General features: G+C 41.1%; 1 protein-coding gene across 1 annotated transcript in view; it reads right to left on the reverse strand.

The window, feature by feature from the left end:
* Positions 1-20,674, reverse strand: part of cftr (CF transmembrane conductance regulator) — a 40,426-nt gene that overhangs the window by 11,215 nt on the left and 8,537 nt on the right. The window contains exons 6-19 of the mRNA XM_061035963.1: positions 18,795-18,958; positions 18,438-18,563; positions 15,882-16,128; positions 15,676-15,768; positions 14,253-14,429; positions 13,583-13,774; positions 8,124-8,218; positions 6,526-6,612; positions 4,786-5,563; positions 4,567-4,695; positions 4,440-4,477; positions 3,294-3,580; positions 3,100-3,179; positions 1,626-1,776 (exon numbers count right to left, since the gene is read on the reverse strand). Of these exons, the coding sequence (XP_060891946.1) occupies positions 1,626-1,776; positions 3,100-3,179; positions 3,294-3,580; positions 4,440-4,477; positions 4,567-4,695; positions 4,786-5,563; positions 6,526-6,612; positions 8,124-8,218; positions 13,583-13,774; positions 14,253-14,429; positions 15,676-15,768; positions 15,882-16,128; positions 18,438-18,563; positions 18,795-18,958 (2,644 nt within the window). The remainder of the gene's footprint in view (positions 1-1,625; positions 1,777-3,099; positions 3,180-3,293; positions 3,581-4,439; positions 4,478-4,566; positions 4,696-4,785; positions 5,564-6,525; positions 6,613-8,123; positions 8,219-13,582; positions 13,775-14,252; positions 14,430-15,675; positions 15,769-15,881; positions 16,129-18,437; positions 18,564-18,794; positions 18,959-20,674) is intronic.

Here is a 20,674-nt window from a genome sequence, read left to right on the forward strand (position 1 = left end):
GTTTTCTCGAGCCGTAACACATTTCTTCCAACCCACCGCTTGTCCTGAGTTCCTAAGAGCCTCTTTTCTAGGTTGGATAGTGTAGTCAAGACCACCCTAATCGAGACCAAGACATAACCAAGACCAGAGTGCTCCGACACCGAGACAAGATGAAAACATTTAGGGATCGAGACAGAGGCAAGAACAAGACCAAGGCAGGGCAAGACGGAGACAAGACCAAGACCATAAATATCAATAAAAATCATTTTGTGAGCAGCGGGCGTGTAACTCACTTAGAACGTAACTGGAGGATAAAAATCAAATTATGAATGTATTGAAGTTATTTGTTCTTTTGGAAAAGGCTGTTTTCCTTCTAATCACAGTAATGATGTGGAAAAAAAGCATTTATCAGTGGAGGTCTTGACTGGTCTAGATTGTTTTTCAACTATGCCTCTCCATGCCCTTTAAAATAATTTCTCCTATTTTAGACATTCAGGAAAAACATTCTGTGTATCTCTCAGTGAAGTAAATGGAAAATCGCTTACAAACAGCAAAAGAATTCGACAAAGCATTGTTGTGACTAATGCACATAATATCCAGAGCGTTTTCTCTAACATGCTTTTTGTTACTCCAGGATGGGGTCGAAGGAAATCCCAGCTCGGCTCATCTTTTTGACCCTAACGGGCTTCCAGCAAGCTCCGGAAACTAGACATCGCTGTCATCACCGTAACACACGTTTAGTGAAAGAATCATTTTCATAGGAGGGTAATCCAAAAAACACAGAACGGCATCTTTGTCAGCACTCCAGTGACCGGTTTTGTCATCCCCTCGTTGTACAGAGAGACACTGCCCTGTCAGCGACCACACTGGTACTTCTTTACTGCAGCACAGTGTCTGATGGTGCTGACTGAAACAGCCATCTGCAGCTCAATTCAATGGTGCAACAGTTCCACTTTCTGTATATCAATGTGATATGAAAAGGAGGAGTTGTTCAATATATGGAATAACTTAAATAGTGTAAATACCTTGAATCATTTAAATTGTACCAAAAGCGTTCTGGTGCTCTGCAGAAACATGATTCTAAGTGTTTCATGAAGTTCGCTGCCACAGCCGTGTCAGCATGCTGAGCATTTCATTTAATCAAACTCTCACTTGGGAGTATAATAGCAGCCAAAAACAATTGTTTAACGATTAAAACCTTTCAGAAATGACTTCACTCTTTTGCCAGGGATACCAAACTCTTTGCCGATTGGACGATAACATTTGTTATTTCCCTCTGCCTCACTTCCTTTAACTGTTCCCGCCCCTCTGAGGCAGCCCCTCTATCCTCTCCTTTGACCCCACCTCTGTCATGTTTTTGTTCTTCAGCCCGATCTTTGCCCCCTTGGCCCTGGGCCAGCCACCAGCTCTGTACGCAGACACACAGTTATGATGACTGTGGCGTCTCCCCACGACTTTCCCTTCCTCTGCTCGCTCTATTGCCTTTTACTATCATGTTTTCACTTTGACTTTTCTTGTATGTTTGCCGGTTAATAATAATCTTTCATGCCAATCCCAGTCTAGTAAAAAAAAAAGAAGAAGATAGTATTGTTAGACTCCGGTTCATGTGCAACGTCATTCACACACATCTCCTCTCTGACTCTCACCTTCAGCCTCCAGGAGCTTGAGTTGCTGTCCTGTTCGTAAGAAGTACTTTCTGAGGATAACAAAGATGGCAGCCAATGGGATGGCAGCGATGAAGATGTAAGGCCGCATGATGGACACAGTGAAGATGGCACCTGTGACAATCAATGTCAGCTGGTGGTGGGGCAACAAAACAAAAAATCATCAGAGACAAAAATACTTGAATGTACTGAGATTCACACCTACAAAAAGTTCACTTTCTCTAAAGCCTGAGTAAACAGGAGTGCACCATTTGAATGATGGAGCCTTTTTTTAAACATTATGGCTCGGCAGTGTCTTCAAATTTAAAGAGGCTATATGTAACTTTCAAAAAAACTGCGTTTGTAGTGTTACCGCATGGCCGTTAGGCGAACTGCACCAGTAACCTGTTGCTCGCTCTCCCTCGTGTTCTCATCATACGTGCTTGTACGTACACAAACGAGCATCATCATCGGCTGCGAAACACTGGATATTTACCGGCATAATGTTTACAGAGGAGGTAAGTGGTCATACACATGTGAAAGTCTGTGAAGGAGTCTGTGTGTCTGTATTCATTCTCCATCCTACAAACGACAGTCTCTGCAGGCACTGGCTGAGAGCAGGAGTGTGTGATGAGTTTGTACTGTTGATCTCTGTAAGCGGAGCGGAGTGAGGAGGATGTTGAGAACGTGCATAAAATGTCACTTCCTGGAGCTTTCGCGGAAAATATGACCCGGGGAAAAAGTTTACACAGGCAACACAGATAGACAGTGAACATCTACTTTTTCATCAGTTAACCGTTCGCTTATTAATGGGCGATAAAAAAACGATTTATACATGAAAAAAAGTTACATATAGCCCCTTTAATTCTTAAATTAATTCATAAAATACCACAAAGGTTGGTGAAATTATTTTCTTGTTTCACAAAATGGAACGTGGGAAGTATTGCATTAGGTAAGGCTTTTTATCCTTACACTATTTAAAAAGGAATTTTCCTTCAAATTGAAAGTTTTTGAATTTTTCTTCAGATAGAGAAATTGTGTTGATATATGCTTTTCCATCATGTTCCCTGTTTTGTTTCATGCAAATACTTTTTTCTGTATTTTAAGGTTCTTGTGTGCTTGTCATGTCTTTTGGTGAAATTTTCCTAAATTGTGTTTTTGTTCCCACGATTTTGTCGTGGACTGCTGTGGCTCAGTTGGTAGAGTCAGTCGTCTCTCAACTGGAGGGACACTTAACCCTAAATTGCTCCCGCTGCTTCTGATGGTCACCTTACACAGCAACCTCTGCCATCTGAGTGGAAATTGGTGTGAATGGGTAGGTGTGGCCTGCAGTGTATAAGCACTTAACGATTTGTTGTACCATGAAATCAGTAATAGAGATGGGAATGTTATTTTGAGAAGAGCTCTGTTATGCAGCATAATCATCACTTCTTTGGAATGCCGTGTAACACTTTATAACATACTATACAGTAAATACCTGGATGAGGTCAAACAGGACCAAAGGCAGCATGTCATCTATGGTGGCCATATCTTTCGTAAATCTGTTCATGATCCGACCTGGAAGACAGTAGGAAAAGGCAGATACAAGGGTACCATATGACATCATTAAATACAGGTTTTATTTTTTGCCATTTCTTCTTTTTACCTAACAAAGAAAGCAAAGTAAGTCACCTGTCTTCATGGAGTTGAGCACAGCCATGGGTGCTCGTATTACGGCGCTGAGCATCTGTTCGTGCAGTCGTTTGGACACAGTGAGTAATGTGTGCACCAATGGGAGGCCCCTGAAGAATCCTAAAGCCAGCACACTCTCTGATGTCGCCACGTAAATGTAGATGATGTAGTAAGCGCTGGTCGGTGTGACAATGACTGCCAGGTGGACGGGGGGCGATGAGGCATTTGGGTGCTGCTCGTCGATGTAGTTGGGTGAAGAAGGGTTTTCTCCATCCCTCCTGATTTCCCTGGTAAAACGAGTATGGATTAGAATTGAAAAAGGCTGGACCGAGGTATAAATAAAAAATGTGTTTCTAGCCTTGCTTGTTGTGAATTTTCTTTTTTTTTCTAGGGGGGGGGGTGGGGGGGGGCTTTTTGTGACTTTATTGTAGAGATAGGACAGTGGATAGAGTTGGAGATCAGGGAGAAAAAGAGAGTGGAGAATTACATGCGAGAAAGGAGCCACTGGTGGGACTCGAACCCGAGCCGCTCGCTTGGAGGACCACAGCCTCCGTACATGGGGGGCGTGCACCAACCACTATGCTACTGGCCCCTCAGGCTTGTTGTGATTTTTGACATATTTCTCTTTTAACAAGAAATGTTTTGTTGTTGCCAATTGGGAGTTTGCAGTAAATCGTGTTGCTTTTTCTTTTGATGAAGGTATATTCATTTGTTTCTCTCTTACAAAGGGGGTTACCTTCCGTTCTTCATTTTTATAATATCTAATTGTATTATTAACATTTAATACACAGAGGTGTAGTTATACTATACAATTACCTTTTCCTTTTATATATATAGTAGGCACCATGGTGCATTTTTAAAAGGAAGTATTGAAGATAGGAAGGACAAATGTGGAACTTTGATCTCGGAAATAACTCTGAAAGTGTGATTTAAAACTTCCTGATAAGTAAATATTAAAACTGACTTTGTCAACAATGTTCGTCTAAAACTACAAAAGTCTAAATGCACCTCTACTTAAAATTTATTTTAAAAAAAAGGAAAATACACCAAACAGAGCAAGGTGTCAGTGCACACTGGGACCACAAAGGCACTTACTGTATGTCTTCTAATGTTTTAGTGGAAAAGATCATAAAAAATGACACTTACTCAGTGATGAGGTAAATGCCAATGACTGAAGCAGCAACCTATAGGTGTGAAGAAGACAAGAACAATCCTCTGTCATCTATATGTCCATCATAAAAACCAAGCCAGCCTAACATTGTGGTGCTTTTACCTCAATGATGAAGACAAATATGATGAAAAGTAGGACGTAGATTAAGCTCTTGTTGGTGGTTAGGTAGCGTAGATAGGTGCTCCATGAGGTAGTTTCAAAGATGTTCTCTCGTTCATCTGCAAAGCATTGCTGTGAAGAAACAGATGTGTTCATTTACTATTGCTTATCTGATACATCCAGATGTTGAAAATGCAGCTGAAGAAAACAGTAACATTCTACCTCCATGTCTTCTTCATCCACCTCCTCGCTAATGTCATAAACGCTGTCTTTGGACAGGCGGCGAGCGTAAATGTCCAGCTCGGATGCCAGGTCACACTGTGGTGTGATGGACAGTCTCTTTCTGAGGGAAGACTGCATCTGCTCTCTGCGTTCCTGGCCCTGAGAGTAAGTGATGAATGCCAGCACGGACTGACGCCGCTGCCCGTGGAGGTGTGGCAACTGATGATGGTATAAGTTCCCCCTGGGGAGCACCTCCTCTACCTGATCATCCTCGGGTACAACGGAGAATTTCCTATCAGAGAGTTCCCGAACCCCATCGTCAGCCAGAGTGTTTGCAGTCTGTTGGGAGTTTCCGATGAAGGAGAACTTGCGAGCAGCCGCCAGGGGGCTGAGTATGAGGGACTGTTTGCGTTTTTCTGGGTAGCCGTCACCTCCAGCGTGGCCTTGCGGTCCAGAGATTATTATTGGAGGGTGTTGCTGCCTGAAAGACTGGCGCATCGGCTCTGGGCCTCGAAATCCAGCCGTCTCGTCGATAGAGACCCTGCGTAGAGTTTCTGTGAGGATGGAACTGCGTCGCTCTGCGTTGATGTTGTCATAGGCTTCCATGCCAAGGAGGAGGGAGCTGAAGTCAGGCCTCTGTGCCTGCAGCTCGGAGAAGGTGCCATAGAAGTAGCAGTCTCCGTTGTGGAGCAGCAGGATTTTGTCTGCCCGTTTGAGATGCTCTAACTTGCTGGTGACCACTATACGAGTCTTGGAGGCCATAAGTTTACAGACACATCTGTGCACGGAAACAGAAAATGGAGATTGGATTGAGACATCAGATATCAACTGTCTGTAAACTTTTTACATTTCTTTTTTAAAAGACCAAAAAAACGGATCAGCAATTTTTATAAAAACAAGACTGAATGGGGCGTCGGTTGTGTTAAGGTTTTGCGCCTCATGCACGGAGGCTGTGGCCCTCGAAAAGCAGACGGCCTGAGTTCCATTCTGACCCTCAGCCCCTTTCCCGCATGTCAGTCCCCACTTTCTACTTTGGATTTCCTCATCTATCCACTGGCCTGTTCCTTGAAATAAAGGTATCAAAAGCCAAAAAGAAAATCTTAAAAAAAAGAAGAAAAAAACAGATAAAAAAATGTTTTCATATATGCACACCTGAAAGTTTCATGCAGGTTGCCTCTGAAATCTTCCTGAGGTGCTTGTTCACACATGCAACTCACAGCAGTAGACTATCGCTGTCGGGCAGGGGGGTTTAAGGGGGCAGGACATATCATAAAAAGAACGATGCAGGTAGCCAAGAAGAGTGTTGACGCTATAGTCCTAATGGCAGGCGGGTTGGGCTCGAATCGGACCTGTGGCTCCTTACCAGCATGTCATTCCCCACTCCTTCTCACCCTGATTTTGACTCTGTCTACACTGTCCTATCTCTAAAATAAGCCCAAAATATACCCTTTTGAAAAAAATAAGAAAAAAGAATGATGCGGCAATGTCAACAAAAACTGTTTCTAATTTAAAGAATTTTATCAAAACCATAATTCCTTTTGTCTCAACTTCAAAAACACAAACAACAACTCCTGTTCCTTGAGAAGGTTACAGAGTGATGACACAGCTGTGACTCACCACAGTCAACTCCACTGTGCCTGACACAACAAGAGATGACCTTGACCATGAACTTAAACGTTAGCTCTACAGCCACCCCCCCCAAACTCCTCCACATGAAAGACTCTCTGTTTGAATACACACTTCTCAAAGATCTCTTTCTCCGTCACGATGTCCAGGTGGGTGAATGGTGAATCCAGCAGGTAGAGGTCTGCATCCTTATACACAGCCCTGAGGCAGGAAAAAAAAAAACACAATGTGAGTCAGAGTAAGACAGCAAGCAAGGAAACGGAGAATACCCAAATGTTTAGGACATGGAATAAAAGAGACATGCAAAACAAAAAGCAAGACAAAGAGAAAGAGAAAGAGAAAGAGTGGGACACTAAACAAAAAGAAAAAAGGTGTAAATGAGGAAGTAGAGTCACTGTGGGCATAAATCAGTTCTGATGAGTATTTACAGAGATGGTAGGAGGCAGAAAAAACCCACTGGGATGTTCATAATTGGTGCCAGGACTCTAAAGCAATAAATATTGCGTGGGAAGATGAGAGTGTCTGACTACACACAGTTTTAATAGGGTAATAACGCTCAATTGAGGCCGTAGAAAGCACTTGTCTTTGTAAAAGGGAGACAATAAAACACAAAATTCAGCTTCTCTGCAGGCAGACGCACAGATAAAAATGATGGATGAGGGATTTCAGTTCTGATTACGTACAAGAGGCTCAGCTATCAACATTAACAATACTTGTAAAACTTGGCTGACAGGCAATAGAGGCGCTGACCATGGGAGTGCTACTACAGACAGTATGGATAACCTTGATTGGTTTATGGTCATGAAATGTATCTTTTGAGTGTTTTCTTTGAGAAGTGAACATGTTGGTTTTAAGAGGAAAAGATGCAGCTGATTGATGCACTTTTTTCATGAGGAGCTCTCTATGATGCACTGCAGAGTGACCGATATTTTAGCCCATTTAGCTCCTTCTCAAACTAAGAATTAAAGGGTAGTCTGTGCATTTTTAACTGATGAGAATAAAAGGGTTATTTTTTTATATTTTTAAACTGTGCCCTCTTTCAACATACAGTATATTTGAGTATAAGTGACAGAGGATGACACAGCGAAATAAGTGGTAAATGGCTTGTAATGACCTATGGAAGAGGATAGGCCTGCAGACTTGCTCAAATGCACAGATAGTTTTAAATCATCACAATCACAACATTTTAGCCAGAGGTCTCCTTCAGGTGATCATTTTTGAATCCACCTGAAGAAGACCTCTGGTTGCGATTGTGAAGAATTAAAACCTTTTGTGGCATTTGAATGAGTGTGCTGGCATATCTTTTTCCTCAGTCTGCTGTTTTTGCACTGCCCTGTACCTACATGATGTGCATGTAACTACCTCCTTTTTCTTTATTATAATGACTACAACACATTTTTTTAAGAGTCAAAGTGCCAGATTAAAGGCAGCGTCAGAAGCTTTTTCCTTCAAATTAAATACAGACTCATACAAAAGTCATGCCCCTCTATCATCACTTTATGGGCCTCTATACATGTGACATTTGTACAATTTAGTAAAACCCCAAAATATGTAGAAAAACAGACCATGTTTAAAAAGTCACTCTAACTCTGCTATAGTTAAAGACAGGATAGGAAAGACTAATAATCACTCATCAGCAGAAGCAGTAGTGTTGACAGAGACAAGGATAAGAAGAGACATGCCGAGAGAGGCTCAGGTGTAAGAGGAAGTACCTGGCCAGGCCAAGGCGAGCCCTTTGTCCACCGCTAAGGGTCACCCCTCCTTCTACGAGGAACGTCTCGTCTTTCTCTGGCAGCAAGGCAAAGTCCTGGAAAAGGTAAATAGGCAGTCAGTGGATCAGCAACGCACCTGCATGGTCACCTTTTGTATAACAGCGAGAAGAACTTTGGGACATGAAAGGTGAAAACACAAAAAAACAACGAGGACAGTCAAAGCATTGTGTTAAGAAAAATCTGAAATATCTTCCATTTCAGCGTTTACTAGCAAGTCAAAGTCAAAATGATCCCCTCTTTTTTCTCCTTTTAGGTTTTATTTCTTTCATTATTCTCTAAATGGTGACCCGGGTCTTCAATCTTACCACTTTTTGCATTCATCACATGTTGAAGTGCCTGTACTGTAAATGCTGGAAGTATGACTAAATCAGAGTGGGAGCTGCACTCCCAGAGTGCAAAATGTTACTGTTACTGAAACTAGGTCAGTGGTTTGAAGCTGTACTGTAAGAACAAACTGTATCTACTCATTCCGACAACTCTGGAATGAAAACACAACATTAATACTGGGCAACTAGAGCAAAGGGAAGAAGAAGAAGAAGAAGAAGAAGAAGAAGAAGAAGAAGAAGAAGAAGAAGAAGAAGAAGAAAAAGAAGAAAAAGAAGAAGAAGAAGAAGAAGAAAAAGAAGAAGAAGAAGAAGAAGAAGGAGAAGCATTTCAAAGTGTGGCAGATGACTAGCTGTAGAACTTGATATCAAATTTGCAATATGGTTGCTATAAAGAAAAAGCAAAGCTAAAGGATGTTGTGTCTCCTGTCAGTGGGAGCTTCTGATGAGTTTTCACCACTTGAAAGGTTGAAGTGGAACATGTGTAGTCTGCCGTTTCAACTGGCCTCTGCACTGTGTCAAGACCTTGCAAGGTGTCCTTGTGCAAAGATTCTACATGAGGGTTAACTATGGAGACACTCCCTGATGTCCAAAATGTTTTATTCTTTTTAGGGAGGTGATAAATGCTGCAAAGTTTGATTGTCATGTTTTGTTCAACATGGTGTTGTTTGAGTCAATGTTCAATGCATATATAATGCTGTGATCTGGTGGTTTGGTGATTCTTTACAATGTATTCTGGTTAAAGAACATGTCATAGTTTTGATTGGATAACACAACAGCAGGGGCAACTTGAAATAGCATCAAATATTTGCACATTCAAGACAGGAGAAAATACTGTTTTTATCATGAAAACCATAAGAAAATATTCGAGAACATAGGCCACTATTTCTATTAGAGCAATTACTAAAAAAAAAGATTTTAGTGATCCCAATTGAGTCTGCTTTTGACTATGACAACCTCTAAAATTAAGTTAAAAAAAATTCCTGGTACGCTATTACAGTCCATTTACACGTCACCACGGCACAGACACACAAGTGACTCATCAGAGTCATTTAGGTTTATTTGTTTGATTACTTGTTGCAAAAGTCCAAACCACACAAAGACCACTGATGGGATAGTGACGGATGTCACATGTAAAGGGATACAGAGCTTGACATGGTAATTGATAATGGAAACAGATGCCCATACCAATGAGGATGAAGTGACAGCACAAGTTTATCATCGTTAAAAACTTCCTACCTTTTTAACGGCAGCTTCCGCCGTCCTACCAGGAGCGCATAGGGAATCAAGTTAACATGTTGTTTAACAGCTTGTTAAAGAAGGCAGCACAGTAAAAAAAAAGACATGTTGTGAGTCTCACTGTGAACAAAAAGCACCTGCCGGGCCAGCAGCTAGAGACTGGAAGAGGAAAAGATGAGTTTACAGAGGCAGGACCACCCAGAGCAGTCTGTCTGGTGCTGCAGGGGGACACAATAGTGAGGAATTACAGTCTCAAGCCCACTAAAGCCCTCGTCTCCGTCTGGAGGAACCTGCTCTGGTTGCCCTCTTGTGAGTCAGGGTTGCCTTGGGGATTTTTTCTGAAGTGAAAAGCCCTGTGTGCAAGACAGGTCATCTCCATTTCATATCATCTGTAGAGCCTCGTTTGATAGTTAAGACCAAACATTGAGGATTAGTGTAAAAACATAAAACATAATACCAGTATATTATGTGTAATATTGCTTCCTCTGTATTAATTTTCTATATTTTTCTTTTTTGTGTCGGTCTTCATTCAGCAGGGAAAGTGCCGATAGAGAGACAGGATGGCTGTGGGACAACACAACTTTTCAATATAGTTTGTAATGTACGTTTTTATTACTTTTTCAATCTCATGCTCAATATTACTTTTTATAACATTTTTCATACTGGGTAAAATTTCACATATTTGTCAATAGTATGTAATAAAAAATGTATTACTTTTTTTTTTTACCATGGCCATATTGTGGGGAATATCATTTTTCAATATCCTGTGTAATAAACTTTTTCTATACTTATTTTCCCCCTTTTGTCTCACTATTATTGTTATTCTACTTGTCACTTTTGTTCACAGTTTCTCCTCATACACTTTTAAATGAATGACTCCAATTTTTCTTTTTCTTATGTTGTTATAATTCGAGAAAATCCTCTGGCACATGTTTTTAGTCTGTGTTGATATTAGGGCTCGATTGATATGTTTTTTGGGGCCGATATCGATACTTGGGAGAGAGAAAAAACAATACCGTTATAGCGGATGATATCTTACTTAGATCTATGTTTGATGTATCTTCGATGTGTAGAGATAAATAGATATAAATAAACACACATTGAGTGCTCAAAGGCAGCTAGCAAATACTTGTTTATAATGAAGACAAATTGGTCACTCAACTGGGAAGTAACTGTGCATGTACGTGTATAAAAGCTTGACACTCTGGAGAGTGATAATGCTCGTTGTGATCCATACGGCGCCCTCCTACCTCCTGCTGGTGACAGAGAACTGCTAGTGTCATACAATGATGCTCAAAGGGAATGCTGTTTGATTGGTGAGTAAATTTAGTAATATCGGTGCAAAATCTGCTATCAAACTTGAAGATACCGATAGTCACTTAAAATGCTAATATCGGCCAAAATGATCGGCTGGCCGATTAATCGGTCACGCTCTAGTTGATAAATTTCTATTTTTTAAAATTTATTCTATATTTTATTTCTTATCAATTTTTTTTGGAACGGTGAGCATTATAAGTTTCAGTTAAATTATATAAACTCTAATTTCACTACAATATATCAACTATTATGAAAGAAACTGTAATATATAACTGTACAGAAATATAAAGGTTCGGTTTAACCTGTTCTGCACTGAAAGAAAGGCCAGTGATACATTTTATTGGGCCCTTTTTTGTTTTTGTATAAACCAAGCGAAAGGTTGCCTATTAGTGTATAAGACATATTACAAATAACCACATCATTTAACAAAGCTATTCACCGCAACTAAGGACTTCAAACACTACAGCTGCGTTTAAAGGTGGGCTCCACTTTAACAATCTATCGATTTCAGAAGCAGTTTGACAACATTTCAGAGAAAAGCTAAATCCACACTCAATTAAAGCACACAGGAAGACATCCTGTCACTCTTTTCATATCCATACAATTCACAGCAGAACTGACGTGTGACACCGCTCCACTTCTTTTGTCATTTCAGTTTTGTTGATGCCTCACGCCACAGTCTAACACCTCTCCTCAAAGACAAAATGGAAGCTGTTGTTTTGCAGTCAATGGGGACGTCAATATCGTATAGCAGCTTTGTTTGCTGTGACAACATGTTGTGTTTTTGTCAAAACCTGCGAGGGACTGTCAGTTGCCAGAGGCGATGGGTTGTGGTGGTAAACGCGTACTGTATGATGGTGTCAACCTCTGTATGAGGTAATCCAATCATTTCATGAACAGTATTTGATGGGGCGCTGGAGAGCCTAGCAGTCATGTCATGAACCCCATGTACAGAGGCTTTAGTCCTCATCACAGTGGCTGTGGGTTCAAATCCGACCCCGGCCCTTTGCTGCATGTCATCCCCCACTCTCTGTCCTCCAAACATTTAATGTCTCTCTTTAGAGAAAAAAAATAGCAAAATAAAAATGTTGTGGATTAACCAGCAAAGAAATATTTACAAAGGGCCACTAGATTTAATTATGGACATATTAAATGGTTATTTGTAATCACTAGACAGCTCATTTTACACTTCATAAAATCAGTGTAGAATAATGTAATTGTAGTGGAAAAATTCCCCAAATAGATCTTAAAAAATAATAATAATTAAGGTTTATTTTGGGGATTTTTATGCCTTAGAGACAGGACAGTGGATAATGTCAGAAATCAGAGAGAGAGAGAGAGAGGGGAACAACATGCGGGAAAGACGCCACAAGTCGGATTTAAACACTGACCGCCCGCCTGGAAGACCGCAGCATCCACACATGGGGCACGCGCATCAAGTTGTTTTAGTGGTTGGTGCCACCAACCCCTAAAAAACATAACTTCTGGGGGTTTCCTCACAATAAACACCTATGTTTCTGTAACACCTGTTACATCTTACAGTGATATGTATCTCCTCAAAACTTGATAATATACATTTACACTGAAAAACAGGCCTAAATGTCAATACACTTTGTCTGTGTTGTAACGTCTGTCACTGGGAACTAACAAGCTCAAGTTCCATCTCAGTGACATAACCCGAGATTTCCATGGCAACAGAGGAGACATTATTCTGCTGAGGGGACATCACTCAGCACTGAGACTAATGAGAGCACAAGTGTGTGTGCGTGTATCAGTGGAAGAGACAGGCGTGTGTGTGTGTGTGTGTGTGTGTGTGAGGGGAGATAATGGGTGTAAATGTGGATTGGGTGAAATCTGAACCTTCTTGATGCCTAGTAGAGGCTCTAAAGAGACAACACAGCAGAGCATCAGTTCAGTGACAGAGGTAGGAGTTGAGAAAGAGGCAGGCACAAATGAATAAACTACAGAAAGCTTCATGAAAGTGTGAAGTTATTTGTAACTAATGTGGACACTTGTGACATTTTCAAAGCAAAGCATACACACTTCACCTTGTGTGTATTTTCAGGCTATGGATACAAAAGATTCAATGCATCTAGTATCCAAATAGTCAGTGAAGATTCAAAACTATCACTGTAGCATGTTCCTTTTCTGTTGTTTGACCCTATTTTAAGTATGTTCAAACCATAAACTCCTATCTGTGTGTTTGGTGTGTTTCAATGATGTTTGATTTAAACAAAAGTAGGGTATCTGTATTTTTTTTTAAAAATATGACCCTTTAAGGGGCCTGACTAACCTGTGTAGTAGATTGTGCGGCAGTATTGTTTCAAGATTGTTGAGAACACTGCTGCTGGGTTGAAATCTTGGACTGACTGCGCTGATTTACCCTCTTGTAATTGGATTCTTAGTGACAATCTTTTGTTAATGAGGAAGTAGTAGTAGTATGGATTATTGGTGCAGTTTGCATGAGCAACAACATTTACCCATAAGACCACACCCAAACAAAAATAAAGATATCAGTACCTCTTCCAGCTGGCAGGCCTTGATGACAGAGGTATAGCGGTATTCATCATAGGTCAGTCCAAACAGGATGTTGTCTCTGACCGTCCCCGGCATGATCCAGGAAGTCTGCGGTGAGAAGGAGATGCGACCGCTGTGTCTGATTTTACCCTCCGATGGTACCAACTCTCCCAGGATCATCATGAGCAAAGAACTCTGGTGGAAATGACGGAAAACACACCTTAATCTACTAGATTTCATTATGAGGAATTAAGATGTTCCTCTCATATTGAGCACCTTACAATAAATCAGTACAAGTTGTTTCAGTGCTTTGCAAATTCACATAGTTCTTTAAACCCCCAGAATTTAAGGAAAAAGGGGGATGACTCATTGCTCAATGTGGTCTAAGTAGATGAAAGCAGGGGAATATGTTACAGACAAAAAAAGGAGGAGACCAGGCACTCTAAGCATAAAAAATGAACATGATCGGCAGTCACACAAATCAGAGATATACAGTAGAGGACTGGTAAAAGTTTTGTGAGAAAGATGAAGCCACCCACAGGGAGGGGGGAAACCAGGCACTCGAAGCATTAAAAAAAAAGAAATGAGGAGGGAAAAGAGGCAATTATTAAAATGGCTAAATCATTGCAAAAGCCAACATGTTGTGACCAAGATTGAAGTTCAGAGGACCTACCTTCCCTGAGCCAGTGGATCCAGCCACCGCCAACATCTTGCCCTTCTCCAGGTACAGGCTGATGTTTTTGAGTACGGGTGTGACGTAGAGGTTGGTAAAGAAGAGGCCGGCATCACCGTTCAGGTGACCGTTTTTCTTGTTCTCCTGCTTGATCTTCTCAAAGAGCTCACCAATGCCCTGCAGGAGAGAATAACAGTCCTAAATGTCCAGACTAAGATTGAAGAGATTTAAGATTTACTTTTATTGATCCCTGCAAGGGGAAATTTCTCTTTTTACACTCTGTAAGTCATGCAACACACACATAGGCTGAAATATACACACACACATGCACAAACAGGATCCTATGGACATGCACTAATGGAGAGATGTCAGAGTGGTGGGGGGGAGGGGGTTTGGTACATTGCTCAGGGGCACCTCGGCAGTGCTCAGGAAGTGATCTGGCACCTCTCCAGCTGGTCCGCACCGGGACTTGAGCCGGCGACCCTCTGGTTCCCAACCCAAGTCCCTACAGACTTAGCTACTGCCCCCCGACTAAATGAATCCATGAAAAGCTCAAAGATACTGAAACATAACAGCTAATATAATATAAAGATATCTCAGAGTTTATGGCATTTTCTTTTTGTTAGGAGGAATATGTCTATTGACTATTTCTCCTGTCAGATTTTTGATGGACAGGATAGGTTAGGTTTACATAACTGCCTGTTTCAGGGCTGAGTGACTGTGTTCATCACGCTGTGCTTTCAGACGGTGACACCGGGCCAAACTACTGTGAGAAACAAGAGATTTCTCAAACACAGGAGAAGCTCCCGAAGTCTCACAATGGCCTAATTTCACCTCATCTGTCAGCGCCTCTGTAGAGATTAACGACTGACACATCAATGTTAGAAAAGGGGAACTCTGCTTGACTCGCCGGTTTAATCATTGACCCCCCAGTCACATTTTATGGTTCACCGTTCCTCTAATGCCGGGACTGGGCTGTGGTTTGTGTAGGATTGTCTCTGTAATTCTCATTCTAATGAGCTGACGTAGATGCTGTCAGCTGTAAAGAAAGGCAACACCCCTCCCATTCATCAGAGAATGGCACATTCCAGGAAGAGGAGACGGCAAGAGGGGAATCTAGGAGTTAGGTGATGAACACAAGTCTGAATCTCAAAGGATGATTCAGAATGTTCCCAGCAAAGGCAAAGTTTGGTGACGACAATCGGATAATTAATTGTGTAAAGTTCCCACAGTATAGGTTGGTCAATGAATCCTGATTTTTTTTTTTTAGATGAAACAGTATTATGGGGGTAATGCTGTTTCTAAGTAACCTTAAAGTATATATTAATATTTATTGTTAACTGGCTGTCATACGAAACTAAAGATATGATCTATATGCTAATTTCTTAGCTTGAGATAGATTGAGCCATCAAGTTGAACTAACCTCGTCCCAGGATGCAGACACATTGACCAGCTCCACCTCAGTTGTGGTCAGGTTGTACTCGAGCACTCTGTATTCCTCCTTCATCAAGAATTCCTGGAGAGGAACACAGGCACTTATATCAGTTCTACAGACACTTCATTATGTTCTGCTCAGTTCTGTTACAAGCAGTTAAGAGGTTCAATTCAACTCCTACTTTTTAAACCTACCTCGATCTTCTTGACCAGTGCCAGTGTGTCGTACCACATCTGAATGGATCCTGGCAGCTGGCGGGTCAGCGTCATTCGCAGCACCATGCAGTAGGAAGCCGTGGTGAAGATCCGCCGCAAGATGATGCCCTTACTGAGCGCATGCGGCACAATAGCAGACACGATGACCAAGATGGCGGAGAAGAAGTATGCGGCACTGTAGAAGTAACGCAGAGAACCGATCTTCCTTGTCAGCGTCATCTCATCCCTTTCAGAGGGGGGGTAGGACAGAAAAAGTAAAAATAGTCTCATAAGTTAAAGGCAGGGTTGGTCATTTTCTCCAGATACAGTTTTTAAGATTTTGGTTGAAATTGTCTTTAGGTCCTGACAGAAATTAATAACTCATGTCCTCTGAAAAAGGAACAAAGAAAATCGGTCATCTGTAGCAGTTCTAAGCCTGTAAAAACGTTGACCAATGTCTGCACGAGGTACCAATCTGATGAACCAATCACGCCTCCCTGTCTCCCTGCTTCTTCTCCACCCGCTGCGTGCACTAGCCCACACTCAAAGCGCGTCACCGATGACAGAGTTTATACTGTGAATTTAACTGCTGAATGAGACACGAGACGACTTAGTTTCTACACAATGCAAGCGATGAGCTGAGGCCTGTGCGTGTAGGTGAGGGGCGTGGCTTTTGAGGGAGCACAGAGGGGAGGGGGTGGGTGTAGACGAGGGAATGCTACTTTCAGAATCATGCAGGTTTTCAAAAATGACCAATGAGTTTATGTTTAAAGCATAAATATAACTCTGCTGTAGTACAATATAGATCTCATTAGTTTTAGTTTCATATCTTTCAAAAGCACCTCAGCCCTTTACCCCTATTATTAACTAATGTTTGCATGTATTTGTAATATTGTATTGTGTTATTCAAAAAGATATTGATATTCACATCACATCATTGTTATCAACGATATCACACAGACTTAATGCCTGAATACTGAGGATTACCAAAAAGGTGTTGAGCTTAACAGAATGTCAGATTTTCATGCTGCTATTCTCAGGTAAATGTGAAGTCCCGGTGGCTCAGTGTTACCTCTGACGGTTCTTAACATCTTTTTACGCCATGACACCAAACACTCCTCCTTTATGTTTGATGTACTCCCAATTATAGTGGTCCTGATTGTGGTGTTATGAAAGCCACGAGTCACAGCAGTGAGGTTCTGCTGGCTAACCAAATGTTTCAACATCTCTCTCTCATTTTTAGCATGGGGTTGATTCCATTTCTAGCGTACAGTCAAAGTTTTTTTTTAAATTTTATGTTGTTGGTTCGATCTTTTCTCCTGACAGGTCACATTTAAAAATCATATACTCAACATACATAAAGATAAGGCGAGGAAATAAAATGATCTCAATCAGGCTTGGATCAAATTAAGGTAAAGGTTTGAATTATCATTATCATTATTATTTTTTTTAGATACTTTATTACAGAAACACTTACACTCTGCTATTATTTTAGAGACATGCTTCTCACACACATGCACAAACAGAACATTAGGACATGCATCAGTGGAGAGATGTCAGAGTGGAGCTGCTACACACTCCTATGCAGGGAGCGCACCAGAGCAGTTGGGGTTTGGTGCCTTGCTCGAGGGCACCTCGGCAGTACTCGGGAAGTGACCTGGCTCCTCTCCAGCTACCAGACCAACTTCTGTATTTATTTTGTCCGCACTGGGACTTTAACCGACAACCCTCCGTCTCCCTTGTTTTTGGACCTGCCTTTGTGGGGCTTTGTGCTCCTTTTCTTGTTTGTGCATCTGTTTGTCTGTCTGTCTTTGTGCTGCGCTGCAGGTACCCGCCCCTTGACAAGGATACCTGAGGGCACCAGTTTTAAAGGGAGCTGCCCGTCTTATTCTTTATCTCCAAAGAGGGAGTGTCGCCTTTTCCTTTGATGAATCTTTTCTCCTGTTTTTCTGTTAGGGAGTTAGGCAAGATTTTCTCTCTTCAATTTATTTGAGCAGTTTTGGTTTTTGACTTAGACGTTATGTTTATAATTTTGGTCGGTGATCTCACTGAAGTTTGATTTATTTTGTGAATAGTGTGAATAAATAACTTATTGTGGACTGCAAATTCGTCCGATTGTGGTTCATCATTGGGATTGAGGAAGGAGAGGGTTCACTTTTATGCTGCGGCTGGTTTGCCCTAGGCTGGTCGTAACAGACTTTAGAGACCGTATACTTCATATAGATTGAGGATATTGTAACAAACATGTAGGTTTCTTTAACACACTCATTGATATAATGAGAGCCATTGTTGTAGTTTTTCTGAAAGAAACATGAGTAACCCTTGGTAACTTTTATTATTAAAAGATATAAATGGGGACCCTCTGTATTAACTCTGTCTAATGTAGTCTTGTATATACTGTATATATTAGTGAATTGGTTATTAATATTCAGTGTTTCATGTTTGTGCAAAGAAAGCACAGTTTACTGGAGTAAAATTCCTTGTATGTGTAAGCAAACCTTGCCAATAAAGCTGCTTCTGAAGTTTTGCTTTTATGATACAGAGATTGTGTCTTACTGCCTGATGTTTTTGATGATTGTTTCCATCACCTCCTCCCAGCCATACGCCTTCACAGAGTGGATGTTCTCCACGATCTCTGAGGTAAGAGCCAGGCGGCGGTTGATCATCCCTCCTCTCTTCACCCTTTGAACGGAGTAAAGCTTCACGTTACCAACTAACAGCAGCATCAGATAGGCATGGAGGAAATAATGTGTTCATTTATTGACTGCATGAATGTGTGTTCTAATGTTTAAAACCTTCAGAGAGCAAAGAAATCACCGGCTAAGAGCACAAAAGAGTTACTTGTTGTTAATGTACAGTTGTAATTTGAGGTCCTGACGTTCAGGATGTTTTATCATATGCAGGTTTACTCACCGGTGAGGTCCCATCTTCTGGGAGAGCCAAGCCTGAATGATGCCCAGCAGAGTCAGAGCTGCAAGTGCACAGAAGCCGTTTACCTCGATCAGCTCCCAGATCAGACCCACACACAGTATGCACTGCAGGGGGGTGATCCATACAAAATGGGCCAGACCCAAGCTCTGGAAGAAACGTACAATGTACACTGTGATGAAATTGATATCCAGAAACCATGAAAAGCAGAAATAAGATTTATTTATTACATGCACTTCTTGTAGCAGCCAAGAAGGCAATAATATTGAACTGGTTTAAGAGAGACCCCCCAACCCACGAGTCTCGGAAATTAGTTGTCAAAGGAATTTACATAATGGAAAAGATAACTTTCAAAACAAGACTGCAAAATGCCAAATTCCTTGACAGATGGTTTCCATGGCAACACGTGATGGAGGATGTTTAGATACAGGTTGGGGAAAGGGAAAATGTGGTGATATCTTAATTTAATAAAATATATAATGAATAGGGGATGTATGGAAACACTATTTTGGTTGCAAAAACTGAAAGTAAATCATGATTATGTCATTGGTGATGTGTGTGTCACTTTTTTTGTTTCGGTCTGTTTTGTTTTGGGTTTGTGTGTGTGTTTTTTTTTTTTTTTAATGTATGTGGGTTGCTTGTTTTTTGTTATTATATTTTTCAAAGAATATTGATTTTTTATCCAAAGGCTTACAAGCAAGAGAACGCAGAGGTGGCAGAGCGGTTTCAATAGGTAGTGAAGAGAGTAAGCGGCAAAATGGATAAGAAAGGGGTGAATCATAAAAAATGTTTTGCTTTTTGTATCAGCAAGAAAGAAAGAAGATAGGAACGTAGCAAATAAACAAACTTTATGTTCTCAATAATCAACATCAATGTACTGATGAACCTAAGCTGAGAAACTCAGAGTTATCACTTCAATAAGCTCCCTTTCATCCACTGTCATACAAGGTGTTAAACTCAAGGTCAAATACACACACACACACACACACACACACACACACACACACACACACACACACACACACACACACACACACACACACACACACACACACACACACACACACACACACACACACACACACACACACACACACACACACACACACACACACACACACACATACATTCACATTCACAACCAGGCCAGGTGATTTTTACAGGTTCACTAGCCTGGCCAAATCTGAGCCAGGTGATAATTGTCTCAATGCAGATTGCAGAGTGTTTCCACATTCAACGCCACAGTGACACCCGGGGTAAGACTGAGTTCAGTTTACACGCACACACATTCACACACACGCATACACACACGCACACATGCTCACACGCTATCTTTGTTGTCAGTCTTTTTTGGTTGTTTATAAAACGCTGATATTCTCAGTGATTAAAGGCCTATCTAAAGGACTGCATGTGTTTGTTTTTAAAAGTGTGTGTATTGTTCCTGATCTTTTGTCCTCTAATTGTCCCGCAATACAAATAACACATAGCTCTGTGTTGGGTAATAAAACAGATTCACTGAAGTGAATGAGGGTGTGAAAGGTTAAGCCTCCTGTCCCTCATCCTCACTGTGCTTCACTTGAATGGAAAACTACAGAGCTGTCCCTTTGTCTTAGAAAAAGTCACTTTTTGCACCCAAACAATGGGATCCAATTCACCCTAATACACAAGTGTGAAGGATGTCTCTTATTCTGGAGGTTTTATTTCTGAATTGGTTGAAGCCCTCAATGTGCACTTACTTCACATTTCACTTGTTTCAGAATGTAATGTGTTCATCTTGTGAAAGATTTGAACACATGGTTAGGTATTATTGTCCTGGGAAAACAAGCAGAACGATACTCAACTTGTTTATAGAAATGTAAAAAAAT

Source organism: Labrus mixtus, chromosome 4 (assembly GCF_963584025.1).
Source record: "Labrus mixtus chromosome 4, fLabMix1.1, whole genome shotgun sequence".
Lineage (NCBI taxonomy): Eukaryota > Metazoa > Chordata > Actinopteri > Labriformes > Labridae > Labrus > Labrus mixtus.